Source organism: Camelus ferus, chromosome 6 (assembly GCF_009834535.1).
Source record: "Camelus ferus isolate YT-003-E chromosome 6, BCGSAC_Cfer_1.0, whole genome shotgun sequence".
Lineage (NCBI taxonomy): Eukaryota > Metazoa > Chordata > Mammalia > Artiodactyla > Camelidae > Camelus > Camelus ferus.
In genome coordinates this window covers 49072453-49090878 of record NC_045701.1, presented here as the reverse complement: position 1 = coordinate 49090878, position 18426 = coordinate 49072453, and the positions used below count along the sequence as shown (strand labels likewise).

General features: G+C 32.0%; 1 protein-coding gene across 2 annotated transcripts in view; it reads left to right on the top strand.

Moving 5' to 3' along the window:
- Window positions 1-18426, top strand: part of MDGA2 (MAM domain containing glycosylphosphatidylinositol anchor 2) — a 690959-nt gene that overhangs the window by 637914 nt on the left and 34619 nt on the right. For both annotated transcript variants that reach the window (XM_006189475.3, XM_014563340.2), the window contains 2 exons: window positions 11866-12043; window positions 15951-15971. In XM_006189475.3, the coding sequence (XP_006189537.2) occupies window positions 11866-12043; window positions 15951-15971 (199 nt within the window). The remainder of the gene's footprint in view (window positions 1-11865; window positions 12044-15950; window positions 15972-18426) is intronic.

The window sequence follows — 18426 nt, the reverse complement described above, 5'->3', positions numbered from 1 at the left end:
CAGATAAACAACATATTTATACCATATAGCATAGGAAACCGTATTCAATATCTTGTAACCTAAAATGAAAAAAAGTATGAAAATGAATATGTGTATGTACATGCATGACTGAAACAATGCTGTACACCAGAAATCGACACAACATTGTAAACTGACTATAATTCAATTAAAAATAAATTTAAAAAATAATGTATTTCTTGACATTAAAAAAACATAATTTCATTTTCTGGTGAAATCTATTAAAAATGGGAAATTAGGTTCTACAACCAGAAAGAGAAACACTGATTAATCTGTGTATTTAACCAGATCTGTGGATTCTCATTACCTTAGAAATTCACAGCAAATGAAGTATTGACATACAAAGCAGTGTAAGTCTTGAGAAAATGCATATTCTCTACTATAAAATGCTAGATAGCATTACCTTGAGCATAAAGCAGATTCTTAGTCATTATTAGTTGATAGCATGAGGATATTCTGGCCATATATGAAGCAGTAAAGATAAACAAATAGTGGGAAAAAATTCTTGTTTTAATTCTTGTATTATATACATTCTACATCAGTACAATGCCAGGACCACAGAGGGGCAATTGCTTTGGAAAAAAAAAAAACCCAGATGTAAAATAATTATTTTTAGAATAGCAAAAAAGCTAGTATTTTTTGCTCAATAAAAACCAAGTAACCAGGAGGAAGAAGATAGTATTTCTTTTCTAACCAGCATAACATATATATTCAAATATATATTGAAAATATATAAAGCCATATTTGGGAAAAGATAAAAAAGCACATCCTGTCTATAGTTCCTCCATGCAGTAAGGGAAAAAGGAGATGTATCTGGAAAGAGGTAGATTGTGGGGTTCCATAAATCTGTAAAAATGTATCTTCTTTTAAGACATATAAACAAAATATGATAAAATGTTGACTTCACTTTATTGATAAATACATGGATAATTGCTTAAATATTCTCTGCACATTTCTGCATTTTAAACTTTTTCATAGCTTTAAAATTATTTTTAAGTTGAAATGTTTCCATAGTTTAAATGTTTGGTTTCTTTGTCACATGATCTTCATGTACTTATAGCTAATATTCATCCAGCTCAGTTATTAGTAGAAAGGAAAATATAATAGTGGATGTATGGAATAAGAGATACAGTGTTAATGGTTATCTCATCTACAGAATTAGATATTTCATAATGTTCAAATATACATCAATTTCAATACTCAAATGAATTATAAAGACCACCCTTATATTACTAACGAGGAAGCTGCAGCCCCTTGAATTTCTTGACGGGTCCAAATACAAACAGCTAATAGTTATAAAAAAAGAAATAAAAACCAAGTAACCAAACTTATATTTAGCCCTTAATCCTCTGGGGGCCTTTTGCTTTTAAAACATTTCAACTCAGCTATAGGCCTTTTCTCTTTTAAATCCGTTTAACAAATCTTTTTAGATTATGTCTTTTGGTTTTTATAATAAAATTTTAGTAATATGCAAGTCACATTACAGCTATCTATTTAAAATAAAGATATAAAAGAACAAATATGACAAAAATTCCCTCTTAAAATAGAAGAAAAAACATAAAAAAGCACTTCATGTCCCCACAATTCTGGAAGGTTTATATGGGATCATAAATATACTCTAATATTGCAAGATCCAGCTTAGAGGCTAAGGAATTGTATTTTAAAGAATGTGCAGTTTTTCTTTTCACCATAATTTTAGTGAGATCCTTTGTTCATTGTCCAATTTTCCTGATTTATTTGTCTCATCACACTTATTACTCTCTGACATACTATGTATGTGATTATTATTATTATTTACTGTTGTTTCCCACAATTGAAATGTTAGTTTTGAGAAAGCTGGATGCTTTTCTTTTATTATTATTATCATTATTATTATTGTTATTCTTAAAGTTTTTTTCACTGTGCATTCCTAGTATCTAGATAATGGGATAATATATATCTCTTAGTCTAGTTAAATGCCTGACATATAGTAAGCACTCAGTAAATCTTTCTTGGTAAATTAATGATGGCATATGATTTTTAAAATCCACTAATTATCAATTATGTTATGTGGATAATGAGAATTAAAAAAAACAGTGATAATTCAGATGTTAAAATGTTTTCAGAATTGAGGATTTGGTGACACTGTTGAATAAATGAACTAAAACTAATTGAAAACAGAAACATTTATTTAAATGAAGACGTATACTGTTTCTACACTTGCATATGGCTTACATAAACCCTTTCTTGTAAAGCAGAAGGAAAGTGGGAGAAAATAAGTCGTGCTTCTGTATCCTATGAATAGGGGGAATGGAATGAAGGGGGTTCATCAATGACTCTGAGCTTGGACCACAGTAGCATCTGTATATGTCTTATGAAGTTACTGCTAAAGACTCCTCCACAAGCCCAAGCAACGTTGTCTGTGGTGATGAATAATTAAGATCCTTGTACAAACTACAGTTATCTCTTTTTAGGTTTACTCCCAAGCTTGGCCATAGTTCTTCAATTAAGATTGCCATGCCAAGATAGTCCAGAGAAGGCTCCAGTCTTGGCCATGGGCTTAGCTCACCATTTTTAAGCTCTATCAGTGAGCCGGGGTCATTAGGGAAAGGAAAGGAAAGGTGTGAGCATGGCTTTCCCAAGTGGCTGGGAAAGCTAGAGACAATCACAGGTTAGTGAAACAGCATCAACGATGGCATAGATGTACGGAATAAGAGATCTGGGTCTATTTAATTCTTGTGTTATTTATTGTGTTTGGCACATAGTTGTGGTGCAATAAATATTTGCTGAGTAAATGAATATATGTGTGATAATTTAGCTGGACATTAGTACTAGGTTTGATTTTCTTTTCCTTTACAGTTTGAAAATATTACTCCATTGCCTTTTACGTGCTTTGATGGTGTTGAGAAGCATAATACCAATCGGAGTTTTCATCTTTTGTTGTTGAATACCTGTCTTTGCTAGAAGCTTCCAATATTTTCTTTTTGTGATATTCTTAAATTTTACTATAACAAATTAAAGTATGTGTCTTTCCCTCACCTTTATGTATACCTTTTAGTGCTTTAAAAGGCTTTTCAATATGAAGTCATTTAAAAAATTTTTTAAATGCTTTTATTTTGAAATAATTATAGATTCATGAGAAGTTACAAAGAAATTGTACAGGGAAGTTCAAAATCCCACAGAGTATAATATAAAAACCAAGAAATTGCTATTAGTATATTCTATAGATTTTAATGAGAATTCTCTAGCTGTGCAGGCACTCGTTTGCCTCTCAGGGAAACTTCTTTTACTACTATTTTGGAAATGCTTCATCATGTGCAGTCATTTCCTCTGGGAAAAATTTCTTTTTTCCCCACTTTTCTTCAGGAAAGAAGAGTGGGAAGGAAAGAAAATAATCAGGTTACTAATCTAGCCTACAGTTAGTATTAGTCACTTCCCAGCCTTTTACCTGGTACGATTAATTTTTGGCTTCTCAGCAGGAAAAGCCTGAGCAAAGTTCAACCCATAACAATGACAGGGAGCGGGGGAGAAAAAAATTGTGTGCTAACCTATTTCCTTTTTGTGACATGGCCCTTTTCCATTGGGGTTTACAGTCTACTCCCCAGATCCATTAATCTCCCTCTTGCTTTCATGGTGTTTCAAGGGTTAGTTTTGGAGAGGAACAAAAATCCTGTTAATTTCCTTTTTTATTAAACACTGCACTGACTATTAAATACTATCCTTGCTTAATCTGTGCTAAAATTTATATCGTGTTCCAGTATTTTTGTTGATGCTATCTGTCTGAAATGATTGACAGCCTTTGTCTTAGTTACTTGACTGACCTTGAGGTATTATTTTCTTGCCGTGGAGCATTTGCTATTAATCTTTCTTTCACAATTTTCGTTCTCTTTTTCTTTGCAAGAATAATTATGATTGCCATTACATTATATTATTTGTCCACTACCAAAAAAACATGTCCATGAATAATGTCTTCAAAATTTTAGTGTTAACTCACTAGACCTACCTACTTAATACATCTGTACTTGGATGCATCAGTTGCCTCAAGTGTAAGCATGTCTAGATGCTAACGTATTCTATTTCAAGCATGGTCTTCCTCTGGTGTCCCCATTACACTGACTAGTCCCATCATCCATCCCGTTGCTCAAGCCAGAAACAAACTGGAAATAGTTCTTGACACATGCTTCTGTTTCATTCCCCATATCCAGTTCATCACTAATTTCTGCTAATTTTATCTCTTGAGTGTCCTCAAGTCTTTTTATTTTTATCCATCTCTACCACCATTACCACATCCAATTTCTTGCCAGAGGAATTACTGGAGCCTCATGCTGAGTACACTATTGCCTCATTCAAGTTGTTTTCCATAATTAACTATTTTATTTTTAATTGCTAATATTTTTCTTTTTTGATAATACAAACTCTTCTGTATATATTAAAATTTCTGTCATATATTTTAGAAATATTGCTTATATATTCTTATTAACCATAAAGTCACTAAAAATACTTTATATTTCATGATATTTTAAAATCTGCTTCCTAAGACTTAGGAAAAAATGTACAAAGAAAATATATGAAGAGCTTGAAATTACATTTAAAACATGTTTGAATATGTTTTATATAACATTCCCATTGTCTTGTTCACTCACCCTTCCATTCTCAGTTTAACAGATATAATATAAAAAGAGCTTACTCTGCTTGGTTTCTCATTATTTGTGTTTTTTCATGCCAATCCAGTTAGATGATTTTGAATGAATAAATAAATGGATCAGTCAATGTTTCTGTGCAATGTTTTTCATGAAAAAAGAATATTGGTATTCTTTATCCAAAATGTAGTAAGAGATGCAGATCTCTACACATTTGTAAGCATCCATATTAATTTCAACTGCACGGTAACACGTCTACTTCTATAAGTTTATATAGGAACTTCTTCAAATGTTCAAATTTTGCTTTATTTTTTAAATCTTAAAATGTTCTATTATAATCAGAGTATATAAAATGAATCACTATCAAAAAGTGTCCAATAATCAGAGAATGCTTTGGGTGATGAATTGTAGTTATTAGAATTTTATATTCTATCCTCTAGACAAAAACACATTCTTCTTTATAAACTGAAAAAGAGATCAATTAAGTATCACGTCAAGATCTCCATATGCCCTGTGAAATATCAAATCTTTTAAATTCTACCAAATTGTGAGTTTAAACTATATTACTAATATAGTTTACACAATTATGAGTACAATTCATTACTAAATTTATTACTAAGTAACTTCATGAAACAGAAAAAAAATTTAATCTCATATTCATATAACTTAAGATAAATGTGTTCTGCAGAGTTACAAAAAAAAATATTTCCTGGAGCATTTCCTAAGCCTTGGTAGCAGTGGCCTTTCAAATGTCGTGCATGTTACGGAGGATCTAAAATGTGCATGCAAGGGGCAGGAAAAGAAGACTAGCAAGATTCATTGAGCATTCAGTTTGTTCTCGATGTCTTCTGTGGTACCATATTTACTCTTTCCTTCTTTACTTTTTCATTACTTTTATCAGATGTTTTTATTTTTAGAAACAATAATTCTACACATTTTAATAGAACAGGTGGAAATATAATAATACAATCTAAAGTTAAGTTTTTAGCTACCACATTGAATTGTTTGTGCTTAAATAAAATAACTAAAATGCTTAGAACAGATCCTAGTATATAGTAATCACTCAATAAATATTAACTATATTTAAAATATTATCATGTAACCCTTAATATATTTTAAGTAGTCGCATTAGAATTGTAAAGTTGTCATGTTAAAAATATGTATTAAATAGTTGACTATTTAAAATACTAATCTTTGTTTTCAACCCCTTTACTTAATGTCTAGCTATTGCAGAAACAAAAATTTTCAGGGCGCTAAAGGACCTCCTTTTATTCAAAGTTACGTTCTAATATTTGTCTTAATTTTTCTGCAATTATATTTTAACTTTAAGCCACAACACACAATATATTTAGGAAGCTTTAGGCTCTATTTTTCTTCTACTTCTATTTCTTCCATTTCTATTATCACCAGGCAAGCATATTTCATTTGGTTGTCACAGAAGACTTTGTTCTATGTGCCTAATGCTTAGTTCTCACTTTTTAAATCATTCTTGAAATATACTTGCAAGGTCTTTCATTTATACACCAGTGATGTTTACCAGAAACTCTGCCTGCGTATCCACTTTGCATCCCTCCAGACAGCAGTGGTTCATCAAGGTAGGCAGGGACGGAAAACTTTAAAACTGCATGAAAGACTGAAAGATTCACTGAAGCTGTGGACCCACTCAATGTTGTCTTTACCTGAAGGTTGTTGTATTCTCTTGTTTTGTTTCATTATGATAAGGAATATAAATTAGAAAAACTACAGGGAATAACTCTCAAGATGTTCAAAGCTAAATGCAGATTGACATGCATTTACTATGTAAGTTAAAAACTTTGATTGCAAAGGACAGTTGGGAATTTGAAATATTAACAAATGCATTTTTTAATCCTTTAAGTCTCTTTTATCATCTGCTCTCTCATTGTTTAAAATCACAACAGTGGAGGTTGAGGTTTATGGTCCAAGAACATGAACACAAACCCACAGACACACACTAAGACATTAGAAAGAAAACAAATGAACTTTGAATAGATTTTATAAAATCTAAGGGAAAATGATAGCATTGAAATCCTGGGCTTTAAATCAGATGAGAGTTCATGGTGGTAGAAGGGCAGGAGGTGGCTGAGGGAGAAAAAGTACTGAGTTTCAAAAGGCTTTATGTCAGGAATCAAATTATCAGGAGACGTTCCAATGCAAAGAGAGTCCCCAAGTATGAGGAATATTTTAGTAAAAGTGAAAGAACAGTACAGTAAGTGCTAGAAATTCCCTGAGAAAGGCACCTGCAGCCCACTTGAGTGGGGACAGTATGGGCTCACTTCCCCGCAGGTAGCTCAGGAAAACTACAGAGGTTGCCTTGAAGCTCCGTGCGCTGCCTGAGGGAGCCCACAGACTGAGTTCCGTGCTCGGGGACTAGGGCCTGGCAAGTCTTTTGCATCACTGTGGTAGAGAGCAAACAGGATTCACCCAACCCCTGAAAACGGGCAGAGATGGTGCTTTTAGACAGAAAGAACCTGTAATTTGCCTAAGAAAATGCAGATTGAATAGAAATGCTGACCATGGGCCAAAGCAGTTCCAAAAACAAAGCAAAAAGTGCTAGTGCAGGACCAGAGAGACCCAATGAGGTTGACTAAATCCAAGATAAGATCAGTAGCAAACAGGATAATCCAGGCAATAGGCATCCATCCCCCCACCACGCCACAAACAGGAAAGCTGGGAAATGAGCTTCCTCTGCTCCTGCCGCAACTTTAGTACCTCCCTGTGTAGTGCCCAGTAAGCAAAGTGATTGGGTTAAGTTTATCAAGTTCAAATCTTAAACATATTGAGTTTAACTTGAACTGGAAAAAATTAGCATTCCATCACCAGAAATGAAGTGAGCAAAATTCAATTTTAGAAAAATAAAGAATATTCGATTTTTAGGAGAAGCACATTGGTGCTTATGAATCCATACTTTCTCCAGTTGTTACTGAATACAGCTTTCCAGTCCTCCTCCATGTCATGCTGTAAAATTATTTTGAGCCTTATCTCTGGAAATGAGAATTTCCAGATAGCGTTTATGGTACAAGTTATAGGTCTTAGTGTTCAGAAAAATTATGGCTTATTTCTTCTTCAAATCATGAAAATCGTCTTCTAAATTACATGAAGGTAATGTATTTCCTAGGAAAAGAAAAAGTTAAACAAAATGTTTTTAAAATTTGAAATGATAAGAAATACTTTCCACATTGCTTTCATATTAGCATGCTTATGAGCGTGCTCTGGAACTGTCTTCTGTAGTTATGCTTTGGGTCCCACACTCTCTGAGGGTTTTATATTATTATCTGCAAACAATGGACTAATACTGCGTTTCCTTTTGTGTATGTGCAAACATTGCATTTAGTTTTCCATTTTTACATTTTGCATAGCTCACTGAGATGCAATATGAAGTGTTTAATTGCTTATTCCTTAACTGCTGAAGTATATACTTTCATTACAGCTTTAAATTAAAGATTTAGAATCAAAGTTATTGCTTTTTTAATACATATATGAAGTTATGTACTCCAGGGTTTGTAATAAGTAACAACATCAATGTTTCTGCCAACCAAAATTACTTAAGTAGAGCATCTCATTATAATGACAGAATACCTACAGTCTCCCCTTGGGATGTACTACAAATATTGAGTGCTATTAAGCTTATATTTAACATCCAGAAAATTATACCTTGATTAAACTTGTGTATCTTTAGATAATAATAAAACATCAAATTATTCTATATATATTTTTGTTGGCTTATCTTCTGAAATAATAGTACTTTGCCTTTAGTTCATACATATAATTTTTAAAGTCTAAAATCTAAAGACAGTTAAAGGAATTGTCATTTATATTATTTTGTAGAATTTTTAATTTCCAAAACTTATAGAAACCTTGTAATGTCTGGTGTCAACTATGCATGAGTAAAGTACTTTCTGTAAAATTAGGTTTTATGTCCATTTTTATCAGTTTGTAAATTCAGTTACTGTATACAGTTATCACTAAGTTAGATTTCTTGCTGTATTCCTTGGGTCAGTTAAATATATGCTGTATCTTGGAATTTAATCTCATCACATCTTTATTAGTTGATGACCAGACACTATAGGTAGAAAAGTTGGTAAGAAATTGTTCCTGGCTTATAATCTATGTCCAAAAAATAAAAACACTATTAAGTGTATTTATAACTAAATATATAAAGGCATTGGTTAAAATAATTAAGGGAGCAATAAATTCTGGGGGAGCAAAGGAGAAAATGATGCGAGAAAGAGTCATTTTGGGTGTAATCAAATGTTGCAGTTGCTACTCTCTAGATACACAACCTAAGGAAAGTCACAGTAACTTCTGCCTCAGTTTCCTCAGTGTGTAAAATAGGGCCACTATTAGTTCCTGCCTGCTCAGGGTTGTGGTAAATTAAACACAGTGGTGTAATATACACAGTTAACATGGTGCCTGCCTGGTAAGGACTAATAAATGTAGTAGGATGTTTTTGTTTTTTTTGTTTTTCACTATCTGATCTGAAAATACAAGTTAGGGAGTAATCAGTGTAGAGGTGTTAGAAGAAACACTGGTATTAATGCAGTGGTCTAGTGCCACTGGGCTGTGCCTTACCAAATATAGGCTCTGGATCTCCTGCATCCAAATTGCCTTGCAAAGGAGGAGGTGCTCTTTTAAAAAATGTATTTCTAAGCTGACTGACAGATTTTTATCCTGGACTTCATTGAAGCAGAAATACTGGTGGTAAAGACTTGGAATTTTGGTTTTTAACAAAATTGTCTTACGACTCTCATGTTTGCCTAACTGTGAGAATCGCTCATATGAAGTATCAAAACACCACATACAAAACTGCAAAGACCATCAACATTTAGAACTCAGGAAAAGGAAATGCAGCCCTGCAAGAGAGTGAGGAGTGGCCACAGATATAGATGCAGGAAGCAGTACAAGGGAGCAGTGTCTTAAAATTCAAGGGAGAAAGCGTGTTAACAAAATTCACAATTGCCTGTCTCTAACTCTTATTCTACAATTCTCTCTTTGAAAAACAAAGAAAAATATTTCAGGCAAACACAAAAATGTTATAATTATGATTTGTATTTCTACTACCAATCTAAGGAAACAAAAATCATGGAGTTAAGTCTTCTGTTACCTCCTCACAATTGCATCTTCTCCTCTTGATGCTCTTCTACCCCATGCGACAAGCATGTTAAATGTAGTATTTACTATTTTCTGCATTTCGTTATACTCATACATATCTATGTATCCCTCTTCCAAATGCATATTTTGAACTTAAATTTTTTAATATGTCTGCTTTAAAATTAAATTTTAGCTCAGTATTACTTTCATGAAATTCATCCATGATGATGTATTGTGGCTTAGGTTCATTTTTTATGCTATATTTTGAATTATATTTTATGAAGACTCTACAATTTGATTATTCTATCTCTTATTGATGTTTAGATCATTTTCTGTGTTTCTATGCCATGAATATTCCTGTTTCCTATGTACAAGGGTTTATCTGTTCTCATTGTAATATTGTTTTTATTGCCAAATTGCTCTCCATACTTATACCAATTTACATACTCATCAAGAATATGCTTTTAGAAGACAGTTTCCCATGAATCTCCTGCTTTTTTGCATATCACATGTACAGGAGCACTGTTTTTTTAATTCCAGCTAATCTTTTCAAGGTCATTTGCAGAGTAAACATCCTCAGAATGTAGAGATTGTGCCTTCCTCTGGAACAAAAGGAAAGCCCATTTAATGTTTACTATAATAAATATAATTTCTCCCTTTTGGCCAATGGTTGAACAAGTTTGGTTACCATCAGTTATAAAATACTAAGGTCTGTTAAGCTCAATGTCCTACAGATGGGATACAAATCTGAGGAATATGCAAAATCCAACCGGGCACTTTTGCTTCACCTTGCGTGAATTAGGAGACAAAGGGGACCAGTTTGAATGTAGAACTTACGCTGTCTGCTGTGTCATGAATCCTTTTCTCTGACCCAGCAGTCTCGATTCTTCTGGTGGTGTCTGTGATACTGTTGCAGGCTAACTTGTCAGCTTGTAAATAGATTAAAGTCTTGTCCTTCCACCCTCCTCCCCTACCCCAGGTTTTGACAGGTATAAAAATTCTCATTGTTTTATATCTACATCAAACCTCAGTGTTATAATTTTTAGAAGCCATTGTTTGATGGTGGGAAATAGTATTGTGGCTTTAATTTTCATTTCCTTGATTCACAGGGAGGCTGAGCCTTTTCTCTGATTAGTTATTTAGGTTTCTTCATTTATGAAATACCTGTTCCTATTAGACTCATTTTGCTATTGAATTCTTTTTATTATTTGGTTACAGGAGCTTTTAATATCTTCTAGTTAATTGTATTGGTTCTAGATATCTTTTTCCAAACTTCTGCCTTTATTATCCTTGTTTAATGGAGAGCACTGATGAAAAGAAATTTTTACACTAATATTTTAAATTTAATATTAATTTCAAATTTAAGATTGGCTAATCTATCAATCTTTTCCTTTACTAATTGTGCTTTTCTATTCTGTTTAAGGAAGTAATATCTTACCTGAGGTCATAATAGCATTTTTCTGTATTTTTTTCTAAATGATTTAACTTCTGCCTTTTAAATTTAAGCATTTGATCCTCCTGAGACTGACTTTTCTTTAAAAGATATGAGATAGGATCACATTCGTGTATTTCTTATATACACAACCAGTCAGATGATACATGTTGTCATGTCTTCTGTGTGAACGCCCCCACAAATATTCATATGGGCTTTCTGCTCCATTTCATTATTTTATTTGTCATTTGTCTAGTCCTGTGTTAATAGTACATACTTGAGATTTTCATTTCCAGACGTATAGCAGGCTAGGCAGTATAACTAGGATTTACCCACCCTAAGAAAACAAGCAAATATATATATATATATATATATTTCCCACCCAGATTGCTTTTGACCTCACCTGTTAACCAACACAGACACATTTGAACTTTGATTCTTATAGTTTGAAACTGAAGAGGCAGACAGGAATGAAAATCCAAGGTCTGTCCAAAGCAAGGGATCATCTATAAAGTAAAAGTGAACCATACTAACTTTTGGAGCATGTCAGAAACAAAGGTACATCTCTAAAGGAATATAACTTTGTCCTAGGCCCCAAAGAACCCCCAGCAGTAGTATTTTTAGCTAAATGATCAATGCACAGTTAAAAATACCAGGAACATTATTATATAATTCTTTTAATTTCAGGCTGGACAGCAGCGATGGTGGGAACAGGAGATTAAAATAAATGGGAATATTCAAAAGGGAGAATTAATTACATATAACTTGACTGAGCTAATTAAACCAGAAGCTTATGAAGTCCGACTGACTCCTCTCACCAAATTTGGCGAAGGAGATTCAACAATTCGTGTCATCAAATATAGTGGTAAGTGGCTTTTCATTTAAAAGTATTTATTTGCCTACTAAACTATCTAGAAAATGTAGGTTGTAACTATATACCAAGTTTAGACACAAAATAAAATTTAGCATATTGACTTTCTGGGACATTAGCCAAGTGACAATAAAAACCACGATAATCAGTCATCATAAATTATAATACATGATTGTAAATGTACAGATATAGAAAAATACTTAATTAATTTTGAACCCAAGTGATAATGTTGGCAATGTCCCATTATTTTTTTATCCCATAAGTTATGATGCAGTATGTCTACTTTTTTTTCAAATTCTTGATGGTTTTAAAATTTATATCATTAAGAAGTTAGGATGTGATTGAATTTAAATATTTTTTAATTAATAGACTTCATTCTTTAGAGCAGTTTTAGTTTACAGAAAATTGAGTAGGAAGTGTAAAGAGTTCCCATTTACACCCTCCCCCCCGCTAATAGTTTCCCCTATTATAAACATCTTATATTAGTGTAGTTCATTTATTACAATTGATTAACAAATACTGATACATTATTAAAGTCAATAGTTTGCATAGGGGGTCATTATTTGTGTTGTAGAGTGATATGGATTTTGACAACTCTGTAGTATTATTTACCTACCATTTCATTATCATACAGACTAATTTCACTGCTCTAAAATCTGCTGTGCTCCACCTATTTATCCTTCCATCCCACCTGCAACCCTGACAACCTCTGATCTTTTTATGTCTGTGGTTTTGCCTTTTCTAGAATGTTGTATAGTTGGAATCATACAACATATAGCCTTTTGAACTGTTTTATTTTACTTAGCAATACACATTTTAAGCTTTCTCATATCTTTTTGTGGCTTGATAGCTCATTTCTTTTTATTGTTGATTAACATCGCATTGTGTCGGTATACCAGTTTGTTTATCCACTAACCTATTGAAAGACATCTTAGTTGATTTTTTTTGGTCATTTTTTAATATCATTAATGTTAATATGTACATGTTAGTGATAGTTTCCCTTTTTAAACTACATGTATTTAATAATTACTATTTTAATGTCCTACTTGAACAAAAGTAGGAAATAGTGTAAAACTGTGAAAAAAAGTTGATAAAAATCTTTATAATAGTTCAAACAGAAATAACATTGATTAGCTATGATATTTTAATATAGAACTCACAGATTAACATTTTATCAGTTGAAATTCATGTGCATTTTTCCAGTTGAAGTTTAGAATATTCAAAGACTCATTCTTAAATTGTCAATGTATTTTTCAAGTTCGAAAAAATCACTGGCACAATATTTCATACGTGTTTCATTACTTCAGTGGAATATTATTCTTTTATTATTGATTATTAGGGCTTGAGTTAAAAAGATAATGGAATGCGGGGTTTTTTGCAGTTGAAGTTCTCTATTCTGTTTAGCATTATGTTTTCCTACCTAAGAGAGAAACAGTGAATAGTGCCCAAAAAAAAAAAAATAAGTATAATTATCAAAAACTCATTAGAGTTGTTTTTCATTTGAAGTCATTTTTCTTCACTCTTCTCATCAGAGTACATTGGGCATGATATATTCAATTTTCATTAAAAAATTTAAGGTATATAATATAGAGTAGAATATTCATACAAGATCAAGCATGTAAAAGCATTAGAATCACTACATATCTTTTTCTTGAATGTGGTCCTTTAAAAAATATATGTTTGCAAAAGCATTAGAGTCACTGGATATCTTTTCTTAAATATGATTCTTTTAAAAATGTACCTTTTGATGTTAGTGATATAAATTTTATTGCAGAATAGCAATTGTTAGTCTGTAATCACTTCTGTGATTCCATCAAGCCAACAAATAAATAACATCCTAGTATATTTTTCTAAATTTTTATTGTCATCTGTTTTATAAAATATGAATGATCTCCTCCTAATATTTATGGTCCCTGCCTGTAACTTGTGAAACTATAGACTACGTAATATGGAGGGGCATTGAAAACCATGTGTTAACATCCTATACAAAATGAAGGCAGTAAGACCCAGAAAATGTCAGTGTCCTGTGGCGTTAACAACTATGAAATGACTAACTCTGGCTAGAACTAGGGCTCATTCCACCCTGACAGAGAATCTTTACCCATTTGCTCAGTTTAGAAATTATTAGAATTTGTCTTACAGAGACATAGAAAAAAAATCTTCATAAGCTCAGTAGATCTTACTGAAAATTATGAGCTAACAAACTGAAATGAAAAATAAATCTGGAAAACAGATATTATGTTTGGTTGCAACTTTAGTTGCCTTTATATTCTTAGGCATGCTTATTAAAATCTTAAACATTTTAATAAAAATTACTTTTATATAATATAGACGGGTAAAGTGTATGTACTTTAGTGTATGTAGGCATATAATGTATATAGCCATCTATAAGAAATTAGACATGGAATTTAAAGAAGAAAAATAGGCTCACTTCAATATTTTGAATTTAAAATGGCAAATTTTCAGAAGGTTAATTGTGATATTTATAGGAATTTAGTATCTAAAATATTGTAGAAGTCTCAAAATTTAGTCTGGTCAGAGGTTACATGTAGATGTCACATTTCTTAGAACTAAATTATAATTCAAAGATGCTATTTCTTTCAAAGACAATATATAGAAAAATTTGTAATTTTACATTATTCTAATTTTAAAATAATTTTGATTTTAATAATTAATTTTCAAATTAAAACATACTGATATCTTGCACGGAAGGGAAGTATTTTTTCTCCACTTCCATGGAACTAGTAAATGTATAGTTGCTTCTCTGTGTTATTCATTTCATAATTTGCAAAGGGAAATGCAGAATCAGAACTAAAATAATAGGAATAGTCTACCTTTTCTATGCAGAAATATTAAAAAGTAATTGAGAAATTATTTTGTTAAAATTGATCTCAATGTACTAAATGTAACAATTATGTATGAACATGTTTTGTGCGTATGTGTACATTTTCGACTAACCTACTTTACTAGTAAGAGCAAGTTTAACAAAAGTGGTTAATGGCAAACAGTAGGAATTAACAAAATGGGCAGACTTCTGGACGTTGTTAGAGTCAGCTGCCCATTGTAATCCTGAGAGACTGCAGCGATACTTTTTTTCATCCAGAATGGAACTTTCTCTCAGAGTAATAAATGCCTAATTGATATATAGAGATACCATTTTGTCTCTTATGTTAGATATATTTTTGTTGCTGTTTCAGTAAAATTGAAAGCATTCATTCCTCTTCAGGTAGAAATAAATCAGCATTTGTATTGCAAACAAGACTGTTTTTTTGAGATAAGTATTTCTTCTGGTACACAAAAACGCAAATATGTTGCTTATCTTTTGAAAAGTGTGTGTGTGTGTGTGTGTCTGTGTGTGTATGTTATCATAATTAATAAAATCTTCACCAAAGTAGCTATTGTTCTAGGATGCATATAATGACATGATATGAGAATTGCTTTGTTTTCATAGAACATGTTCTTTCACCAGAAGTAGAAAAAAACAAAACAAAACCAATAACCCCCCCAAAAAGCTGAAAGTGTAATCTCTGTTGGATAATTGCATTCATTGTTCAAACATCTAGATTATAGGTTGGCCTGCTGTCAGCCTCATTTTTGATTTCTGGGTTTTGTTTAGCACCAGTTAAGATATAAAAGATCAGCAGCTCTATTCCTTGGGAAATGAACAAATCCCACATGCTATTTAGCATTGATCTTTTGGGTACTTTGACGCTCTTATTGCTGAGCTCCAAAGTAGATTCTGTTCAATCCTTTAGAACAAAATGGATTTCAGATGTAATTCTCTGTGGCCACAGTGGGGAAGATCATTAAGTTTTGGTAAAGAACTATGAGACACTGATTAGACTTTTATTTATAAAAGACATTCAAGCCATGCTAACATTATTTTTTGCCTTTCTTTTAGCTCCTGTTAATCCTCATTTGAGTAAGTATATTTTCACTTTAAAAGTGGCACTGTATTTGACAATTAAGAAAAATAAAAAATGTGTTAACATACAAAGCTTATTTAGCAACTGTTCATATTTGGTTTAAAATAGAATGACTTAGAAACAGTAGAACTGGCATTAAATGTGAATTTTAAATTTCAAAGGATATGGATATAAAAACACATTATTTAATATTGGTAATTGACTTTTTATGTTTTCCCAAATATGGAGCCATTTCCCCAACCTGCTTAATGAGTTCTTTCATATAACTGAGACTATTTGTTTATTTGATGGCATTGCATGTTATGTGTATTGCTCTTATTTGTTTCTTTAATTTCCATTGTTTGATTTCTACATTACACTTAGGAAATATATTTACCTAAAAAGTTGCTGTTTGAATGGTTTAATCAAGATTTTTCATGAATCACTATTCAACATTCCTATCTTATCTGCAGAAGAAGATAATCTGGTCACCATCTTCTTGATACTATTTCATTTTAAAAAGAAGGATTGGTTTTTGTCTCCTATTTTGTGTCTAACAATACATTGTTCTTGTCTAACCAAAGAAGGAAGAGCCACCTTTGCACTCTTTCTCCTGTCCATTCAACATTCTTGTTTTTCCTATGCTTAGTGAAGAAAATGTCCAAGTCTTTTTTCTCATTTTGCTGTATTCTCTTCCTGCAATGGCCTTTAACAGATTATATAACAAAGACTAAGCTACATAACCTCTGTTCTTGTTGTGTTTCCTACCAAAGATCCTCCTGCATATCCAAATACTAACACTAGATATTTTTTATAGATCTTTATTGTTCATATCTTGCTTCAATGCATAAAAGTTCATTTAGTCATCGTAACAACCCTTTAATGTGGATATTATTATCAACTCTTTGAGGTTCATTTTTCTTACAATGTTTAGCCCAAATGCTTCTTCCTCCAAGTACTCCCTCATTTTGATTTTTCATAACAATTTATCTTCATCTATGTGGAAGCTATTTTTGATTTTGTCATATTCTCCAGCAGACTGTAAGATACTTAAGAACTAAATCTGTTTCTAACTTCTCTCCTCATCTCATTTCATTTGTATCTGTCACAGCACTCATATTTAGCAGGGGTTTCAAAGATCATTTGTTAAAAGAACAAATACATAACAGTTTCAAGATTAATTAATTGCATAAATCAGGTTTTCCCTGGCTTCTGCCCAGGGTGATGTTACTGTTTACTTACTATATTGATTATAATGCCTTTGAATGTAAGTTCTCTGACTGCACTTCCAGTAAAAATATTTAAAAACAGTTGTCTGGGGAAGATTAAAACTAAATACAAGGAAAGTTGAAATATTCTAATTCAAGGAAAGAAAATTTGAACAAAATACATACATATTTATAGAGAGGGAATGTTTGTTAACTGATTACTTTAGTCCAATATAATAAGCACCATTATTTTATGGCAACTGAGAAAGTTTTACAGAAGAGATGATATTTAAGCTGGGTCTTGAAAGTTGGGGAGGCTCCTCAGGTAAAGAAGGTGAGGAAAGGTTTGCCTGTCATTGAAAAGAAGGCCATGTTCGCATAATAACTTAGCAAAGCTCAGTGTGTCTGGTGTACAATGTTTAAAAGTTACAGAAGCCAGAAGTGTGCCCTAAAGATGGACAGCCTTAATTGGAATTTGAATCCTTCCTTTAAAAACTTAAATCCATTAGGTCAATTTACCAACTTACCTTCCTCAGCAAGCATTTTATATGTAGCAAAATGCAAATCTAAACAATGCATTGGATTTTCTATTTTTAAAATAATTTCCAGCATAACTCTCTATACCAAAATTTTCCATTGGCTGTGTAGTTTTTGATTTTTTAATGAATAGGTAACATGGTAGAAAATGAGAGTTGTTTAGAAAAAAAGACATCTTAGTCATTATTACATTATCATTTCTCTAAGTTATCAAGAGTAATTATTTTTATGTTATTGATAGTCACATGCATTTTTTTCCTATTAATTGATTTCTTTAACCCTCATTATTGCCTCCAGGTCCCAAATACATATAAGAAAAATGCTTTATCAAGTGAAGCCCCCGGCTATAGATTCAGGCTCTTAATAAACTAGCCAGACATTATTCAGTAAGAGAGGAAAATAGGACAACATGTAAAAGAAGGTCATGTTTTATTTTAAATTTTTGCTAAGGAAAGTTAACTTTTCTTTCCTTCAGATTACTTTTACCTGAGATCTTTTTCTTAAATGCTATAATATTTTAAATTTTTTGACATTTTCTTCAAAATATAATTTACACACACAAAAATTCACCTTATTTTGAGTACATGTCTATAAGAGGTGTTGACCAATTTATACAGTCATGTAACCATCACCACAAAGTTTCATCACCTCTAAAATTTCCCTATATTACTTTGTACTTAAGCCTCCCTGCACCCCAGCCCCTGGCAAACTTATTTTCTATTACTGT